The sequence below is a fragment of the Dryobates pubescens genome, chromosome 25, assembly GCF_014839835.1.
Source record: "Dryobates pubescens isolate bDryPub1 chromosome 25, bDryPub1.pri, whole genome shotgun sequence".
Classification (NCBI taxonomy): Eukaryota; Metazoa; Chordata; class Aves; order Piciformes; family Picidae; genus Dryobates; species Dryobates pubescens.
In genome coordinates this window covers 15,091,691-15,108,378 of record NC_071636.1, presented here as the reverse complement: position 1 = coordinate 15,108,378, position 16,688 = coordinate 15,091,691, and the positions used below count along the sequence as shown (strand labels likewise).

Below are 16,688 nucleotides of genomic sequence, written 5' to 3'. Positions count from 1 at the left end.
GACCTGCTGAACCCTCCCAGCAAGATGAATCATTGGCAGAAAGGATGTGACCCTTTGCTGGAAGCGCTCCTGCTCTGCTCTGCTGGTGCTGGGCAGCCTGGGGCATGCCTGTTGTGCCCAGCCCCAGCAGCAGCTCTGCTTACTGGGAGAAGCTGGTAGTTAGGTCTAATACCACCTCCACACTGCTGTGAGGAGAGACTTCCTGACTTGATCCACAAATGTGTTCTCCTGTCCTCTCCTCTTTATCTACCTGATTGCTTTTGTGGCCGTTTACCCCTGCTGCTTGCTTCAGGGAGGCCTCCCCTCCCCTTGAGGGTGCACTTGTCTTCAGAATGCTCTGGTCTAGATGATGGCCCTGTGGCACTAGAGCTGGGAAGTTGTTCCTCATAATCCTCCAGCAGCTCTCTTGTTCCCTCCATTGCCAGTGAAGAAGCATGTTGCTGAGCGTGTTGGCCTGCCTCTGCCACATCTTCCCTGGCTGAGATGATGACTTTCTGCCTGAACTAGCCTGGGGTCATTTTTCAGCTGTGAACTCCCAGCAGTGTGCTGGGCTGGGGTCTTGGCTCAGCTCAACACTGCTGGTGCCTGGCAGAGTGGGTCAGAAAGCCAGCTCAGGACCATGCCATGTCCCTGCCAGGTAGGGAAGGGCCAGTGCTGCATCATGCTGGGTAGCAAAGATGACTGAGCTGTAAAGAACATCCTTACACCTCCAAGCAGTGAGCAGAGGTTGAGCTGGCAATAGGCAGCTCTCCTCATTGCCCTGGAGGAGCTGAGCTGTATTTGCAGCATAATTAATATGCATCAGATTTAGAAACCTGAGAGGAGGGCTTTGGCTTGCTCACAAAACACCCTTCCCTGCTTTGTTATTGTTCCCAAATGAAATTCTTTACAGCTATGGAGAGTGTTTTTGCTGCTGACAACACACCTCCTGTCCTTCAGTTCTTTCTTTTTCCAGCTGTTTCTGGTCCCCTGCCTGGGCTGTGTGGCCAGGCAGGAGCAGGAGGCACACAAATGCACATCATTAGCAGAGGTGTTGCTGCAGGCAGGCGTCCTCTCCAAAACCACTGAGGAGAAGCCAGGAGGATTGTGCCCACCTGAAAATAAACATTAAGATATGCAGAGGCCTTTCCGAGCCTGAATCACTGCTGGATACCAGATCTCCACAGGCTCCTGCCCAGGGATGGTGCAACAGCCTGCTGGGGGAGCAGCCTTGCTTCCCACCACTAGGAGAACGGTGCAGCTTTTGCTGCTGTTGCTCACAGGTTTCTTGGACCTTTGTGTAAGCTGGGCTGCTGACACTGCTCTCTGTGCTCTAGCAGCTAGCTGTGGTGCTTGTGCAGCTGCAGGCAGGAGAACGCAGCCTCCCAGTCTGTATCCACAAGGTTAGGGTGCCAGAGTGTGGAAACAAGGATTATGTCTGCAAGGGCATTTCTCGGTCTTGTGATCCTTACCATGGTGCTACTGGGCTTAGGACTGGTATGGTTTGTTTTCATTCTGCAGAGCCACGATGGGAAGAGTGGCAGGCAGCAGGAGAGGCAGGGTGGGGGTTTGCACTCCCACACTCTCTGCAGTAAATGTGTTCAGGACTCGTTAAGTCACGCAGCAAACGAAACCCATGGGGCATAACCTGAGAAAGTCAAGCCCCAGTTCGTGCTCAGGTTGGCTGCTTTCCTGCTGCATGCTGCTGCAGAGCCCATCCAAGCACTCTCTGGGAAGTGGATGTTTTCCTGTCTGGCTTTCTCAGCCTGGGGATCAGAGATGGAGAGGTTGGAGTGAGGGGCACTGGCGTGTCTGGAACATGGGCTGGGAGCAGGCTGGCAGTGAGCAGCAGTGGGAGGTGTTGGTGAACACTGGGTAGAGTTAGCAGAGCTCTGCCAGCCCCAGACACCCTGCTATATAAGCACGGGTGGTATGTGTTGGGTCACTCTTTGGTGTCACAGGAGCATCCTCTCAGCTGGAATAGCAGGGAAACAGCACTGGTCAGGAAAAAGCACCTTAGCAAACTTGTGTGGAGAAGCTGCTGGCTCCTGCTTGCACTGCCTCTGAAGCCAGGCAGTGCTGACAGTTGTACACATTGGTGGGAAGAAAACTTTCTCAAAGCTGAATGCCCCTGACTTTGAACATCAGTGGGAGCTATCTGTTCCAGGTGTGCACCCAGAGTCCTGCTGCTCCTGACATTAGAGCAGAAGGCTGAGCATAGAACAGGGCTTGAAACTCATGGCTTGGTCACTGGTAACAGCACAGAGCCACCTGCTCAGTGCCACTGCTCCAGCATTTTTGTCTTTTAGCTCTGAAGCCCTCATAAGGAAATTAGGAAAGCAATGCTTTTGCCCACCAACCTCTGACTCCTGTTTAGGGGGTTGTAAAGCTCCACAGGACTAGAATACAGAAATAAATGCAACAGGGTTGGGGTTGTGCAGCTTCTTTCCTTTTCCTAGGTTTGGGACATGTTTGTATGGTACAGAAAAGGAACTCAAGTGGGCATGGGTTGGGGGCATATTCAGGTGGCCCTGTTTAAACAGGCTGGTAAGAGATTGCTGGGAAGTCTGTGAGATACACGTTTGTTCAGGAATTATCCGTTAACAGCACTTGCAATAAGCAGTAGCAGTGACATTGAGTTGTTAATGTTGACAGTTGCTGTTGTGAATGGGAGTGGGGGGTGTCTGTGGGGGTGTTTGCTCCTCTTGCAGCTGGGTGGGAGGCTGCTGCACAAGCTGGTCTGTGCTGCCCTCTGCTGGTGAGTGAGGGGTGAGACGCTGCCAGCCAGTCGGGCCCCGGGGTGCTCGGAAGCTGTGCGGTGCCTCGCAGTAAATTACATTTGGGCTCAGGAACGAGTGATGGAGAGACGCCTGAAGTCTGACCCCGAAGCAGATCATAAAGGAGACACATGGCTATTGCTGTCCCTGGAGAGAGAGAGCAGAGCTTACAGTAGAGGACATTTAATAACCTCCTTCCTTTTTTCTGCGTGAGACCTTTTGTAGGAGACATGCCTAAGGAATGTGTTGTCCCAGCCCCAAACCTGGGGCTCATGCAGTAACTGAAACATTTTCCCTGTGTTTTTTCCCCAGCACCGGCAGCTACTGAAGGACAGTTTCATGGTGGAGCTGGTGGAGGGGGCTCGCAAGCTGCGCCATGTCTTTCTTTTCACTGATCTCTTCCTGTGTGCCAAGCTCAAGAAGCAGATTGGAGGGTGAGCTTTTCCTTCTGGCCTGTGTGCTTTGCAGCTTGTCTGTGGCAGCATCCTGGGTATAGCCAGCAATTTCAGTTGAAAGTGGATGTCCTAAACCTGAGTAACCATAACCCAGTCAGGCAGGGGATAATCAGTGGGGTAGCACTGTCTGTTACTTGAGACCTTGCCCAGGGCTTGATCTCTCAGGAAAGGTTAATTCCTCCTATCCCTGCCCTGAGCCTTCCTAGAAAAATGGGATGTGCTGTAGCTGCTGATGTCCTGGACAGCTGCCATCCAAGTTTCTACTTCCTCATTCTTTTACTGGGTGCCATTATTCACTTTTTTGTTGTTACTGAGGTTGTTCATAGTGGCTTTGCAGCTACAGTCAGAAAACTGGAGAAGGTACAATGAGCAGACTGTATATGAGCCACAGGTGCAGTTATACAGACAGCTCTGCTGACTTTTTTCACAAACAAGGTGGAAACCTTTACCAACCAACCTGCCTCAAACAGGGCTGCTCTTTGTTTGGTAAAAGTTCTGCTCCAGGAGACCCTTCTCATCTTCTTGCCCTTCTCAGACAACAACTAGTCCCTGCCTGTTTTGAAGCACGTGCTTGTGAACAAAGAACCTTCAAAAGAGTGAGACATTCCCAAGAGTGAATGTTTTTGACAGTAGTGGTGAAAAGGGAATAAATCCCACAAAACTTTAAAAAAGTGAGCAGCTTATCCTGCAGAAATCCCTGGAGTTAGGAGCTGTGGTTTCTCTCTTCAGGGATGTTTATCCATGTTAGCTTATCTGCACCACTTGACTCTCCTATCTATGACAGGAGAGATCCAGGTCAGAGGCTTGGCATGGCTATGGGACTGCAGGGGGTTGGAGAAGATCCTTGTGGTTTCTTAGGCTGAAGAACTAGAGAATAAAGCAAGTTACTTGCTGTGTGCTGTCCTGGCTATTGGAAGCTAGAAGCTTTCTAGGTTTTCTTGCTGTTAAGCAGCCCTTTACCAGAGTTTTTCCACATGGCAGTTGCAATGAGGTTGTGCCCCTTTCTGTATTTTATGTGTTATAGTGTGGAAGGACTTGTGGGAAGGAGGAGTAAGTGTTGCCAAACACCAGTAGGAGATTTGGCCCTTGTGTCTTTCAGGAAAAGCCAGCAGTATGACTGTAAATGGTACATCCCACTCACTGACCTTAGCTTCCAAATGGTGGATGAGTCTGAAGCAGTGCCCAATATCCCACTGGTACCTGATGAGGAACTGGATGCCATGAAAATCAAGATATCCCAGATCAAGAGTGACATCCAGCGTGAAAAGGTAAAGGAGGCTGAGCCACTCCGTGCCAAGTACAGACTCAGTGTCTCTGCTGAGGGTGAGGTGTTGAGAGAAGCAGCATTCAGAGGTGCACAGCGTGGGAAGTCATGCTCAAACAGACTGTTCAGCAGAGGCTGTGCTGCAGCTCTGGGATCCAGGCCTACTTACCTGTTCTGCAGCCCAGTGCTGCTCATCCTAGTGTATGGCCTGGATGGGGGTGTCCTTTAAGGGGCAGAATCAAGACCCCAGTTGTACCCAGTAGCTCCTCTACTTGCATACAGTACCTGATCATCCATGTGGAGGGTGGGATTCTTGTGCTGTGTGATGTGCCAGCTTCTGGCTGTTCAGGTATGGTCCTGCAAGTGGTTTTGGTCAGAGGATGTGTACTGCTGAATTTGTACAGGCTCAGTTATGCTCTGGAAACTTCCTGACCACCGGTGTCAAAGCACCACCTGAAGGACTCCAATTGTGCTGACTGGACAGTCTAACATAGACATGGTGTCTCTGGCCCAGGCTTCCCTTTGCTGGCCCAGGCTTCTTAGAGCTGTTAGACTCCAAGAGGTTGGAAGCTTGCTGGGGTGTGGAACAGAATGTGAATAACCCTGCTTGTACCCTGAGAAGGCTTGTCCCTGTGCTTCCAAGTAACGTGCTTCTGCCTCTCAGTTCTGATTGGCTTTCAGAGAGGGCCTCCTGGAAAATGTGAGCTGTTAGGAGGAACACCGTGTGGAAGCCTCTGACTCATAAGGAGCAGGTGTCTGAGATACAGGCTCTGGTGCATCTCTCTCTGGCTGGGAGAGAGCTAAACCCTTGGGTTTAACTGACTTCTTTTGGAAGTGGATTGGTGGGTGGTGAGTGGGAGGCAATTCTGGCAAGAGAGTTCAGGGTAGCTTCTATTGAAGTTCCTTACAGCTTCCTTAGTTAATGATGTTTGTGGAGGACCTGGCAGTGCTGTAGCTACCCAATGGGATGCTGCTGCAGCCTCTGGAACACAAAGTACAGGGTATAGCTGGGACAGTGCCCTGCACTTCTGCACATTCATCTGGGGCAGCTGCAACTGGGAAACAGCCAAGTCTGGGTGTAGGTACTGCAGGTAAAAATCTTCCTGAGCAGCAGGGAGCCCTGTGGATTCTGCTGAGCCATTTGCCACTCACAGGGGGAAGGAAATGTGAATCTTGAAAATGTCTGTGAGTGTAAATGGAGGCAGAAGTTGGAAGATGACCCATGGCCTCTGTCTCTCTCTCCCACCCTTCAGAGGGCCAATAAAGGCAGCAAGGTGATCGAGAGGTTGAAAAAGAAGCTCTCAGAGCAGGAGTCCCTCCTCCTGCTGATGTCTCCCAGCATGGCCTTCAGGGTACACAATCGCAATGGCAAGGTGAGTGGCTCTCTGGTCTCCTGCATGGCACAACACAGAGGTCAGGGGAAGGTGTTTGTATCTGGCTGTTGTACAAGGTCTTCATGCCCTCTACTGTCTGTCCTGAAAGCACTTACCAGCACAACAGATACTTGTCCCTTGCTACACCAAAGGTTATGATGACATCTAAGGCTGTGAGTAATCTTTTTCAGTGCTAGTGTGGCATGCAAATAAGGCTAGAAATTAATCCCCTGCCTCTGCACTTGCCCTGGCAGAGCAATAGGAACAGCTCTGTTCACCTGAGCTGCTGCAGCAGCTACCCTCTGGACTTCCCTTCAAGGTCAAGGCTTGGGGCTCTTTGGGCAGCCTCCTGAGGACTGTAGGCTGCACTTGGCACCAAGGATGCTGGATGGTTGTGAACAATTTCCTGTGGTGCTGTGGGATGCTCAGTGTGCCAGAGGGTACCCCCTGCTCTGGCAGTGCTGTAACCTGTCACTGTGGCCTTTCCATCCTGTTACTGCTCAGTGAAAATCCTCAGGCTACTCACTGTATCCTCAACCTGGCATCAGTGTCTGGGTCCATGCTGGAGGCTTCTGGGTTTCCTGGGGCAGTTGTTGTGAGGAAGCACAGAGCTGCTGTGGCTTCTCATGCTGCCAGGGCTGCAGCCACTGTTAGCAGAGTAGAGCTTTGTGTTGGTACCACTAACACAGTGCTGAGAAGGCATGGTGCCAGAGCTCTGCCAGTGACTGCCAGAGCTGAGGTGCAGGACAACTGGCAGCAGCACCAGGACAGTTCATACAGCAGCTCCCACTGGAGGAAGGCAGGAGGCAGGGAGGCCTGCTCTCAGACCTGGGGCAGACTAATGCCCACCCTGTTTCCTTCTCTTTTCCTGGGCAGAGTTACACATTCCTCATTTCATCCGACTATGAAAGGGCAGAGTGGAGAGAGAACATCCGGGAGCAGCAGAAGAAATGTGAGTGTCCCTCAGCTGGCACTGGGGCAAATACTGCCACCTTAGTAGAGAGCAGGATTCCAGAAGATGGGATCTGGGGCCCAGTTCCTTGAAAAATGAGAGATGTGCACTGAAATCCACAGCTCAACAAGTGTGTCTTCTGTTCCTGCACCCTGAGTCTATCTGAGGGACTTCTGCATGCAGCAGCATACAGAGAATGCATAGGGAGAGAACTCGGTGTGTGGAGAGTTTCCCATTTGCTCTAGAGATTGGAGCTCTTGCATTTCCAGGTAGAGGGAACAGCTGCACTCCTTCACAAGAAAATAAGAGCCCCCTGCTTGTTTCTTGTGAACCATACTGAGACTTCTTACTCCCCCAAAGAGTAACTAAATGTGCTGGGCTGCAGCAGCAATGCAGACCTGAGCACCATGGCCCAGGGAGCAGCTCTCCCATGTATGCCCAGAAGGAGGGAGCATGCATCCAGCCTCTGCTTTGAGTTTTAATTCCTCCCTCTTTGAATCTCCTTGGTAGGCTTTAAAAGCTTCTCCCTCACATCAGTGGAGCTCCAGATGCTGACAAACTCCTGTGTGAAGCTTCAGACAGTCCACAATATTCCCCTCACTATCAATAAGGAAGGTGAGGCCTTGGTTTATGCTTTCACATAGTACAGCTGCTGTGAACAAAAACTTCTGCCTGCTTCTAGAACTGCTCTTACTGTTACTTTTTGCTGCAGCCTTCAAGCTGGTGCTGAGTTACAAACTGAGAGTTCTGTAAAACTAAAGCTGAGACTGTGAGTACCCAGCTTGGGTAGTTTGGTTAAAGAGCAGACAACAAGAGAGCAGCAGGAACAAGAGCAATCTGCCATCCCAGTGCTCCTTGCTGCAGCAGTACAAAGTCCAAATGATACAGCTGCATCTAAACAAGTAAAATGTTCCTGGACACCCCTAGTGTGTATTCAATGGCTCTTGACAGGCAGCCATTATGCCAGGGATTGGAGTGCCTGTGGGGTCCTGGCCTGGGACAGCTTTGAGCTATGCTTGGGAATCCTTTGGAAGAACACGAATTGTCCCAGACTGTGTCAGAGACAATCCTAAGTAACTATTTCATCTGGTAATAGAGACTTAGCCTCTATGTTTTACTTTTTCTCCTTTGAATTTCCTCCATATTGCCTTCTTGGCCCTAGAAATGCCATCATAAAAGCCACACGTTGCCAGAAGGCATCACAGGTAAAGCCAACACAGCCTGGCACAGCCTCCTTTTGCTGAAATGGTTCCTGCCATCCTTCATAGGGACGGTTTGCCCCCTGCTCCTTCACCTGTGTAATATCAATCTCATCACTCTGTCTTTCACTCCTGGCTCCTCTGTGAACATAACAAAATTTCTTGGGTCTTTTGTGCAGATGATGAATCTCCAGGGCTCTGTGGCTTCCTGAATGTCATTGTCCACTCTGCCACAGGATTCAAGCAAAGTTCAAGTGAGTTGCAGTTCTGTAATACACAGGTATTGATGGGAGCTAGATAGTTCAGCTGCTGTGACAGAATGGGAAGCATTCTCTGACATCCAGAATTTCTGGGGTGAACAAAGAGGTGTGAAAATTCAGGAGAGTGATTTAATGGAAGGATCAAAAAAGGTGAAAAAACAGAGTGAAGAGGACACCTGTGGAAAGAAAGATGCTGCTTAGCCATGGCTGAGGATAAGCTAGGAAGGACAGCTGAGCTTAGCCAGCTGTATGGCAGGGGCTCCTGCCCTTCACTAAGCTGTGTGCAGTCCCAGGAGGGAAGGAGTGAAGTGTCTGTTGGCCCTACTGCCTCTGCACCACTGACTTCCCAGGTGCTGCCTGCCACCATTTGCAGCATAAGTCAGAAATAGGAGCAATGTCTGCAGCTCCTTACTAGCCCTTCAAAAGCACTAGGTACAACATAGCCACTTTGTGATGAGGATGACTTCTGATGGCCCCTGACCTCCTTCTTCAGAAGTGCTGGACTGATGCTGCTCTCAGTGGAGCTGATTCTGATGTTGATGGGCGCCAGTAGCTACCTGGGAAGTTCCATTTCTCACTGGTGTACACCACCTGCTTCTTGTGGATTGGGCTGGGAAATACTGGATGGTAGTGTACCCCTGAATCTTGATAGAGGCGAAGGGCTTGTCTGTGCTGAGGTCATTTACACATCTGTGCTGGTGCTTCAGCCCCATAAAGGCAACTCTGCAGGTCCAGATGATGAGATTTGTGCTGGATAGTGGTACTGGTACAATACAAAGATGCTGTAGAAGCAGACATGCCCTGAAAGTGATTCATGCAAATCAGGAGACTGCTAAAAGGTTTCTGTCTCTGTCTCCCCTCCTCAGATTTGTATTGCACATTAGAGGTGGATTCCTTTGGGTATTTTGTGAACAAGGCTAAAACCAGAGTGTACAGAGACACCACGGAGCCCAACTGGAATGAGGTAGGCCGGATTGCTCTCACTGTGACTTCTTCCATCTACCAAGCATCAGTGCAGGAAGGGCAGAAACCCCACCAGTGAGAGAAAGTGCTGCATGCTCAAGCATTTGTGCTGCATCTGCTGCCTCTCAGCAAGCTCTTGTGTGCCAGGTTCAGCTGGCTGTCAGGGCATGCACATGTTCTCTTGGATCAGCTGTAGTGAAAATTTTCAGCACAAACAAGTCTTGTGCAGCATTTCAACACTCAGCCAGAGGCACGTGTGGTTACTTGGTGTAAGGCACAAGTGTTGAAGGAGGTGGCTTTGTTTATTTGTTGTGAGGGAGAAGAATTCGCTGCAGTCATTCTGCCTGTTTATAGCCAACTAAATGCTCTTGGGAAGCAAAATTTCGGTACAAGGAAGGTGAGTGAGTTTGTTGTGCTGAAAATCAGTGAAACCTGAAAGGAGTCAAGCATCTTAGTCTCTGATTTGTACAAAATACAATCTGAGTTTGTTTTGAGACCGGCTCCATTAGGGAGGAGGCTTGGGCCAGTCCTTAAGTGCTCCTTCCAGATGAGTTTTAAGGAGACCATACTGATTATTAAGAGCCCAGTGCCCTGCTGTGATGTGTTCATGGCTCTGCTTTTCCTGATGCCCTGCAGGAGTTTGAGATTGAGCTGGAAGGTTCACAGACCCTGCGGATCCTTTGCTATGAGAAGTGCTACAACAAAACCAAGCTGACCAAAGAGGACGGCGAGAGTAGCGACCGCATCATGGGCAAAGGGCAGATCCAGGTGAGGCTGTGCTTCACTCACTACTGCTGCCCTCGCTGCAAAACACAGCAGGGTCCTGGGCTGCACCAGGGAGGCTTTCTCTTCCTTCTGATTGTCTCAGCATTGGAGATTTTGGTTTTTTCTCCAGCCACTGAGGTACACAGTGTGGTTCAGGGGCAGGAAGTCAGCAGCTTTATTTTTCCCTCTGGTCTCCTGTGCCTGTCCCAGTCTGCTGCTAGATGCTTTGTCATGAAAATTTGTGTTGATCTCTGATTTACCTGTTAACTTCAGTACTTCCTGCACAGCAGGCAGGAACTGCACTGTCACCAAGCCCTGGGCACTGGTGAGGATGCTCCCTTTTTGACAAAAGATGAAGCAGTGAATATGCTGTCCCCACTATAGGTCACCTGGAAGAAATGCTACCTTCTATATGTGCTGAAAGGTGACTGATGTGACAGCAAGGCCTTGGGGGACAGGCTTATTGTCCTGCTAACTGCCATGGCCAGAATATAGTGACCGTGACAGCAGGCTGCCTCTGAGAGGGATTTCCACTGCTGAGCCTCACCACAGGACACTCTGTAATCCAAGAGGGGAGGTGATGATGTGATTGCAGATGGATGCTGCTTTTGGGGAGCTGCTGCAGGATAAAGCACTGAAGCTCCAGGCAGGAGAAATCAGACCATCAGTGGAGGGTGACATGCAGAACAGATGTTCCCTCTCCTCTTCCAGTTTGTTGCACTGTCCACAGCTTCAGAAGGATGTTTAAGTGCTTGCTCTGAGGGCTTTGTGTTGGGCTGGCTGCTGTACAGTAGAGAGGCCCTGCCCAGATAGCCGTTTTCTTTCTGCCACACTGAAAAATGCCACCAGTTCTTCACCCTTTGCATTTGACTCTTCATCACTGCATGGATGACAGCTTTCTCCAACATTTGAGTGGTGGTCACACAGGGCAAGGCCATTTCAGGATCAGCTCTGATTGAGGGCAGCCTGCAGGATCATATCTCACCTCTACTCTAGAAGGGTTCATTGTTTAGTAGGCCTGTTCCTATCTCTCCATCCTTGCAGCCCGAGGCAGCCCTGCCATTTTCAGGGGAAGCTTTTGTCCCCAGACACATGGTGGGTGCTGAAAAGAACATTTGTGTACAAATCAATCAGTGCTAGCACCGGGTGGCTCCTGTCTGTGTCTCTCCAACTAACCAGAAATCTGTATGGCCTTTCCGCTAACAAAAGCTTGTTTGCCGTGGAGCTGAGCAACTACAAAAGAGCAGGTTCTCAGCCCTGAAATGCCCTGCAGATTCATGAGCTCATCATGGAGAAGCCTGAAATCACTGACCCTCTACATTCTTCAAATATTTTACACAGAAGGATTCAGAAAATTCATAACCTCCTTTAAACGTGTTTTCTTCCCCCTGGGTTGGTATTTTTACACAGAGCACTTGTACATAGTGTTAAAAACATTTTATTCTTAAGTTGGAAAGTCACTCATTGGTGGCACTTGAATATTAATTCCATCTTGACTCTTTTAGAGAAACCGAAACAGTGGGAAGTGAAAAAAAAAACCACAATCAAAATCCCAAACATAACCAAATGCAAAGCAAAATAAAACCTAGGATAAAACAAAAACTGGTTTTGATTATAGAATCCTAGAAAGGCTCAGGTTGGAAGGGATCTCACAGCTCATCTCCTCCAACCAGCCCACCATGGGCAGGGATACTTCTCAACTAGACTCAGCTGCTCAACATCTCATCCAGCCTAGCCTTGAACACCGCCAGGGAGGACACATCCACAGCCTACATGAGCAGTCTGTTTCAGAGTCTCACCACCCTTGTACTGAAGAACTTCCTCCTAAGCTCCACACTAACCCTGCTGTCCCTCAGCTTCAAACCATTCCCCCTTGTCCTGTCTCTAGGCACCCTCAGGAAAAGTTCCTCTCCAGCCTTCCTATAGGATCCCTTCAGGTACTGGAAGGCAGCTCTAAGGTCCCCCTGGAGTCTTCTCCTCTTCAGGCTGCACAGCCCCATCTCCCTCAGCATGCCTCATAGCAGAGGTGCTCCAGCCCATGGATCAGACAAAGCCTCTCTTACACACAGACAAGGTCTGCCAGATGAATGATTTTTTAGTTCCTGAATTCCCTTTAGTTAAAACCTCTGGCACCATCAGGAGCTGTGCCTGCATCCTCCTGCTGACTGAAACAGGGCTGGTTTTGTGCTGGCTCAGTGGCAGTGTATTGTGAAGCTATGGATTATTGTAAACCTGCAGCTTCCCACTGCTGGGATTTCTGACTCACCACATTTGCTGAGCTGCAGTGATGGAGACAATGCAGTGAGGAACCAGGGCTGGGTTAGCTGTGAAATGTTTATTAAATCTCTGTTACATAATGGCACTGGAGGAAGGAAGACTGGAAATTAATCCATGTAGTTAGTTGCTTCCAGGAATGGGCAGCGATTTTAATAGCTCCCATTGCTCATATTTTCTTTTCCTATGGAATATTTTGTTTACCTGTTCTTATAGCCAGAAGCAAGAGCTTTGTTGCTTGCCAGCCTGCAAGTTTAACCCTGGAAAATAAGCCCACAAGGTTTTAATTCAGGAGAACCTTCTGTGAGTGCAGACGTGAAGGCTTCCTCAGATCTTTTGGGAATGGCAGCACTGAGTGTGCAGTGCTTAACTGGCTGGCATGTGTGGCTGGGGGCTTCTGTTACAACTTGGGGAGAAGGTGCAATTCCTGGGTACGCTGTGGAACAAATTGCTGTGGGGGAAGAGGTGGACATCATCTTGCAGGAGGAAATGTGAGGCTAAGGTTTGGTTGTTAAGCGTCATGTAACTAAGCTTCAGTTGTAAGCATCATCTCCTCTCGTGTTTTTCTGGGGGTTTTGATTTCCCTTGTTACTTTGCAGTCCCTTTAGCTCTTTGCATTTAGTTCTTCATGTGGCAGGCACATTCTCATGTGAGTGAAGCAGCCTTTTGTTTGGTCCTCACTCTGCACCTAAGCGGGCACATATGTTAGCAGCACTGGCCACTGCCCTGGGAGCAGACTGTGTGAGTAAACTGAGACTGCATCCTGTGATCCATCTTCTCCACTTGCTGCCTCCCTGAAATGCTGCTTCCTTTGGTGTTTTGTTTCTTTTTTTTTTTTCTGTATGATCAGCTCAGGCAAACCATTTCCTGCTCACAGCAGTGCTGGAAAACCAGAGAGGAAGTGACCTTAGATCAGTCCTTGTGTGGTAGCGGCACCACCACTCCTCTGTTGCCATGCAAAACAATCACTCTTATCTGCTTAATTATCTGGGGTGTCTCCTAGCAGTACACATGGTTAGGTCAGACATCCAGGCTGTTTTTCATGTAAACCAGATTGTCACATGCTGTACCTCCCAAGTGTCAACTCAGAAAACCTTTTCCACACTCAAGTTCATTGACCAGTCTGCTCATGCAGAACAGTGTCCCAATCATGCAGACAGGGTGGGAATGGAGAAGGCACCAGGTCACGTCTGAAGGATGAATGTGTCAGTGGGGAGCTCTGAGGAGAATGGGGTTGTGGCTGGACTGGGAGTCTCCAGCAGCAGTGAGACCTTGACAATGTGTCTGTCACATCAGTTACAAATAAAAATTGATGGAGTGGAAAGTTGCCAGGGAGATTTAGGGAAGGCAGGAAGCAATGGGAATAAATAGCATAAAACACACAAACCTGAAGATTGCCCCAGTCCTGGCTTCCAGGCATTTCATTTCCACTGTTGCTGCTTTGGGTTTTTTTTCCCCTTTCTGGATGTTTTGTTTTCTCTTCTGGGTGAAAAAAAAGAAAATCCTCAAGCTGTCTGTGGTGGTTCCCTTAGGCTGAACACAGACACTGCTTTTCCTGGTGCCTGGCTTGCATTTGCTACTGAGCAGCATCCTCAGTTCACCTTTCTCCCAGGTCCTCACCACTCTGTGCTCTGCACACTCAGGCTCTGCTGACTGCTGCACACTGTCTGTCTTAATTCAGTGCTAACCTGCTATGGGAGCCAGAGACTTGCACTCAGAAATCCCTGTGGTGCTGAGCTGCTTTGTTCTGTTGTGCTTCGTGCAACATACAGAGGCATTTACTTTGTTAGTGGGTTTGGGGCTGTAGCTTGTGACTTCAAATGCCAAAGAAGAGGGCACAAGGGGACTGGAGGTGCTGGGGGTGTAAAGACAAACCCGTTTGTTTGCATTTTTAACTGTGCAGCATGCACTTCTGGTGGGGTCTGTGCAGACAAGCCCATGAGATGCAGTCCTTGAGGCTTTCAGTAAGTCTGTCCTGTTTGCATAGGCCATGGAAACAACACAGTTTTTTCACAGATCCAGTGGAGATGGGACAGGTCCTTTTGTCACTTAAACCAAACTGTAATCTAAAGGATGTGCAATAATCAGAAGCACTGTCAGAAGCAGCCCTTTCCCAGTGCCCCCCTACCTGAGCTGCCCAAGTGAGCCCTCTGTGCTCACTTGCTCCAAGCAGTCTCGTTTTGGCACCCTCTCTGCAGACTGCAATTCTGCTCACTCTTCCTTCTGCTGGGTCACTCATCTCCAAATCAGGTCAGAAGACAGCATGACCCCATTTGTCACAGGCCCTCTCTGTGCTGCAGCATCACACTCACTCTTTGTCTTCAGTCTGCTTTGTAACCTGTCTGCTCCAGCTGCCTTTCACTGTGTGGCTCTTGGTGGCCTTAGATCAGTCAGCTGCAGGGCCCAGGGCTGGAAGCTTGCTCAAAGTCCAAGTGACATTCTTGGTTTCCTCCTGACTCTGTTGTTTCTTACTCTGACTTTATCAGGCTGTTAGACCTGATCTTTGTCTCATTCAGTGTTGCTGAGACCTTATTCAAGCTTTGCTCTTTTATTAGCTTCCCTCATTTTGCTTTGTTAGTTAAAAGGCACCTGGGGGGATTTTAGTGTTTTAATTGCTGTTATTACTGCCAGTGATTTATGCAGGGTTGGCTGGGGTCAGGCAGGCTCACTCCCCAGTGCCTGTTCTCCCCAGCTGTCTCCATACAATACAAGCTGTTCTGTGGCAGAGTGGGGAGTGTGAGGGTCCTTCCAGCCCTGCAACAGGAGTGCAGAGCTAAAGGAGGAAGAAGTAGCAGTATGTACGTCCTCAGCATGGAAGAATCTCTGTGAGCCCTCAGCTCCAGCACACTGCTTCTGCTAGTCCTTTGCTGCCCTGTGATATTCAAGCTTGAGACGGAGTAGGACTTGGGCTCAGTGTCTAGCAGCTGTTGACTTGCTTTCAGTTGGTACAGTGGCAGGATTTCCCTGCTCACCACTGAGACATACCCAGTAATAGCTGTTAGCTTTAATCAACTGGACCTGGACCCTGCTGCACTCTTCCTTTAGCTTTCTTGGCAAATATTCAAAACTTTCTTTCCCCTGCAGTCTTAGGCAGTCTCTCCCTGCTATAAATAACACACTTGCAGTGTCTCCATTCTAAAAAGCATAGAGAAGACTGCTGGAAAGCTGGAGAATGGGCTGTGGCTGTGTCCATCATCAGGGCCCTCTGTGCAGCTTCACCAAATGACTGTTCAGGCAGCTGGAGACCAGGCTTTCAGGAATGTTGAGCGTGGCTGCTCTTCACAGGAAACCGGACACTTCAGGACTGGTTTCCTCTTGATTCTGGGAAAGAATGCAGTTTTGAAAGGAACCAAGCTTCAGCACGGAAACTGAGGGAAGAGCAGCCTAGGTCCTGGCCAACTTGAGGGGCCTTGGCCAGCCACGCAGGCTGGGGCGGATCTGCTCCACCAGCCTTATAAGCAAAGCATCTTGGCAAGCAGTGCAGCACTGGGGCTGCTGGAGCACCACAGCTAAGTGTTGCTGCCCGCTACCCTCCTTTTTACAGTCCTACAATGTGGGAGCTGCTGGTTACTGACTGTTCCTTACAAGGGGTCTTCAGGAGTTTCTGCCGGAGCTGCACCTGCAGGCACCGGTCCAGCGCGCCGGGGAAGGCTGCAAGCACCGGCGGCATCCCACTGTGGGCTCACATCCGCAACAAAGTGCACAGGGATAAGGTTGGGCTTCACTCTGATGCTGCTTGGGCTCTCTGCAGCCTCAGCAAATGGGGAGGAATTACTCTTTCTGCTCACTGTCTTTCTTGGGGAGTGGGGAAGGGTGTGGGGAGACTGGTCTCTGTAGCTGTCAGCAGTGTTGGGCTGGTTTGTGGATGATCTGGAAGCAGGAGCATGGTTGCCCCTGAGAATCCCCCAGAACAGCAGCTGCAGCTGCTGGCTTTCAAAATTTCCTTCTGCCTGGCAGAACCTTGCTTTTGCATGGGGTTCTGTGTGGGGAGGAGCTGTGCTGCAGAAATAGCTCCAGTTGCTGACTGTTCTTCTGTTAGCTGAGGACAGTAAACTCAAAGCACAGTCTAGAGCAGGTGCCTCCTGCTCTGGCTGCATCAGTATTCAAGAGCTGAGTGTTCCCCAGCTGTCTTAGGGGGCACCGAACGCTGCTGGGTTTGGCTGATTCTGCTTTGCTGATAGAAGTCCTCTTGCTGACAGCTCTTTTCCTCTCTTCTGCTCTCTAGTTTGAGCCAAGTGCCACTCTTGAGCGGTTCAGATGTTTTAATTCTCCCAGGCAGTATTGCAATTGCTGGGTGATGTTTAGGTACTAGAGTCAGCTTCTCCTCAGCCTCACAACTGAGCACTCAAAGGAGACCAAGCAGCAAAGCTGCAAATAGGAGACCAGGGCTTTGCTTCAGAGCTTAGATCTGTTTAATGGATTCCTGC

At 49.8% G+C, this 16,688-nt stretch overlaps 1 protein-coding gene across 1 annotated transcript in view; it reads left to right on the top strand.

The window, feature by feature from the left end:
* BCR (BCR activator of RhoGEF and GTPase) overlaps positions 1-16,688 on the top strand; it is a 95,130-nt gene that overhangs the window by 70,504 nt on the left and 7,938 nt on the right. The window contains exons 9-16 of the mRNA XM_009910974.2: positions 3,069-3,190; positions 4,311-4,479; positions 5,729-5,848; positions 6,725-6,800; positions 7,311-7,415; positions 8,179-8,253; positions 9,126-9,223; positions 9,859-9,990. Coding sequence (XP_009909276.1) covers positions 3,069-3,190; positions 4,311-4,479; positions 5,729-5,848; positions 6,725-6,800; positions 7,311-7,415; positions 8,179-8,253; positions 9,126-9,223; positions 9,859-9,990 — 897 coding nt within the window. The remainder of the gene's footprint in view (positions 1-3,068; positions 3,191-4,310; positions 4,480-5,728; positions 5,849-6,724; positions 6,801-7,310; positions 7,416-8,178; positions 8,254-9,125; positions 9,224-9,858; positions 9,991-16,688) is intronic.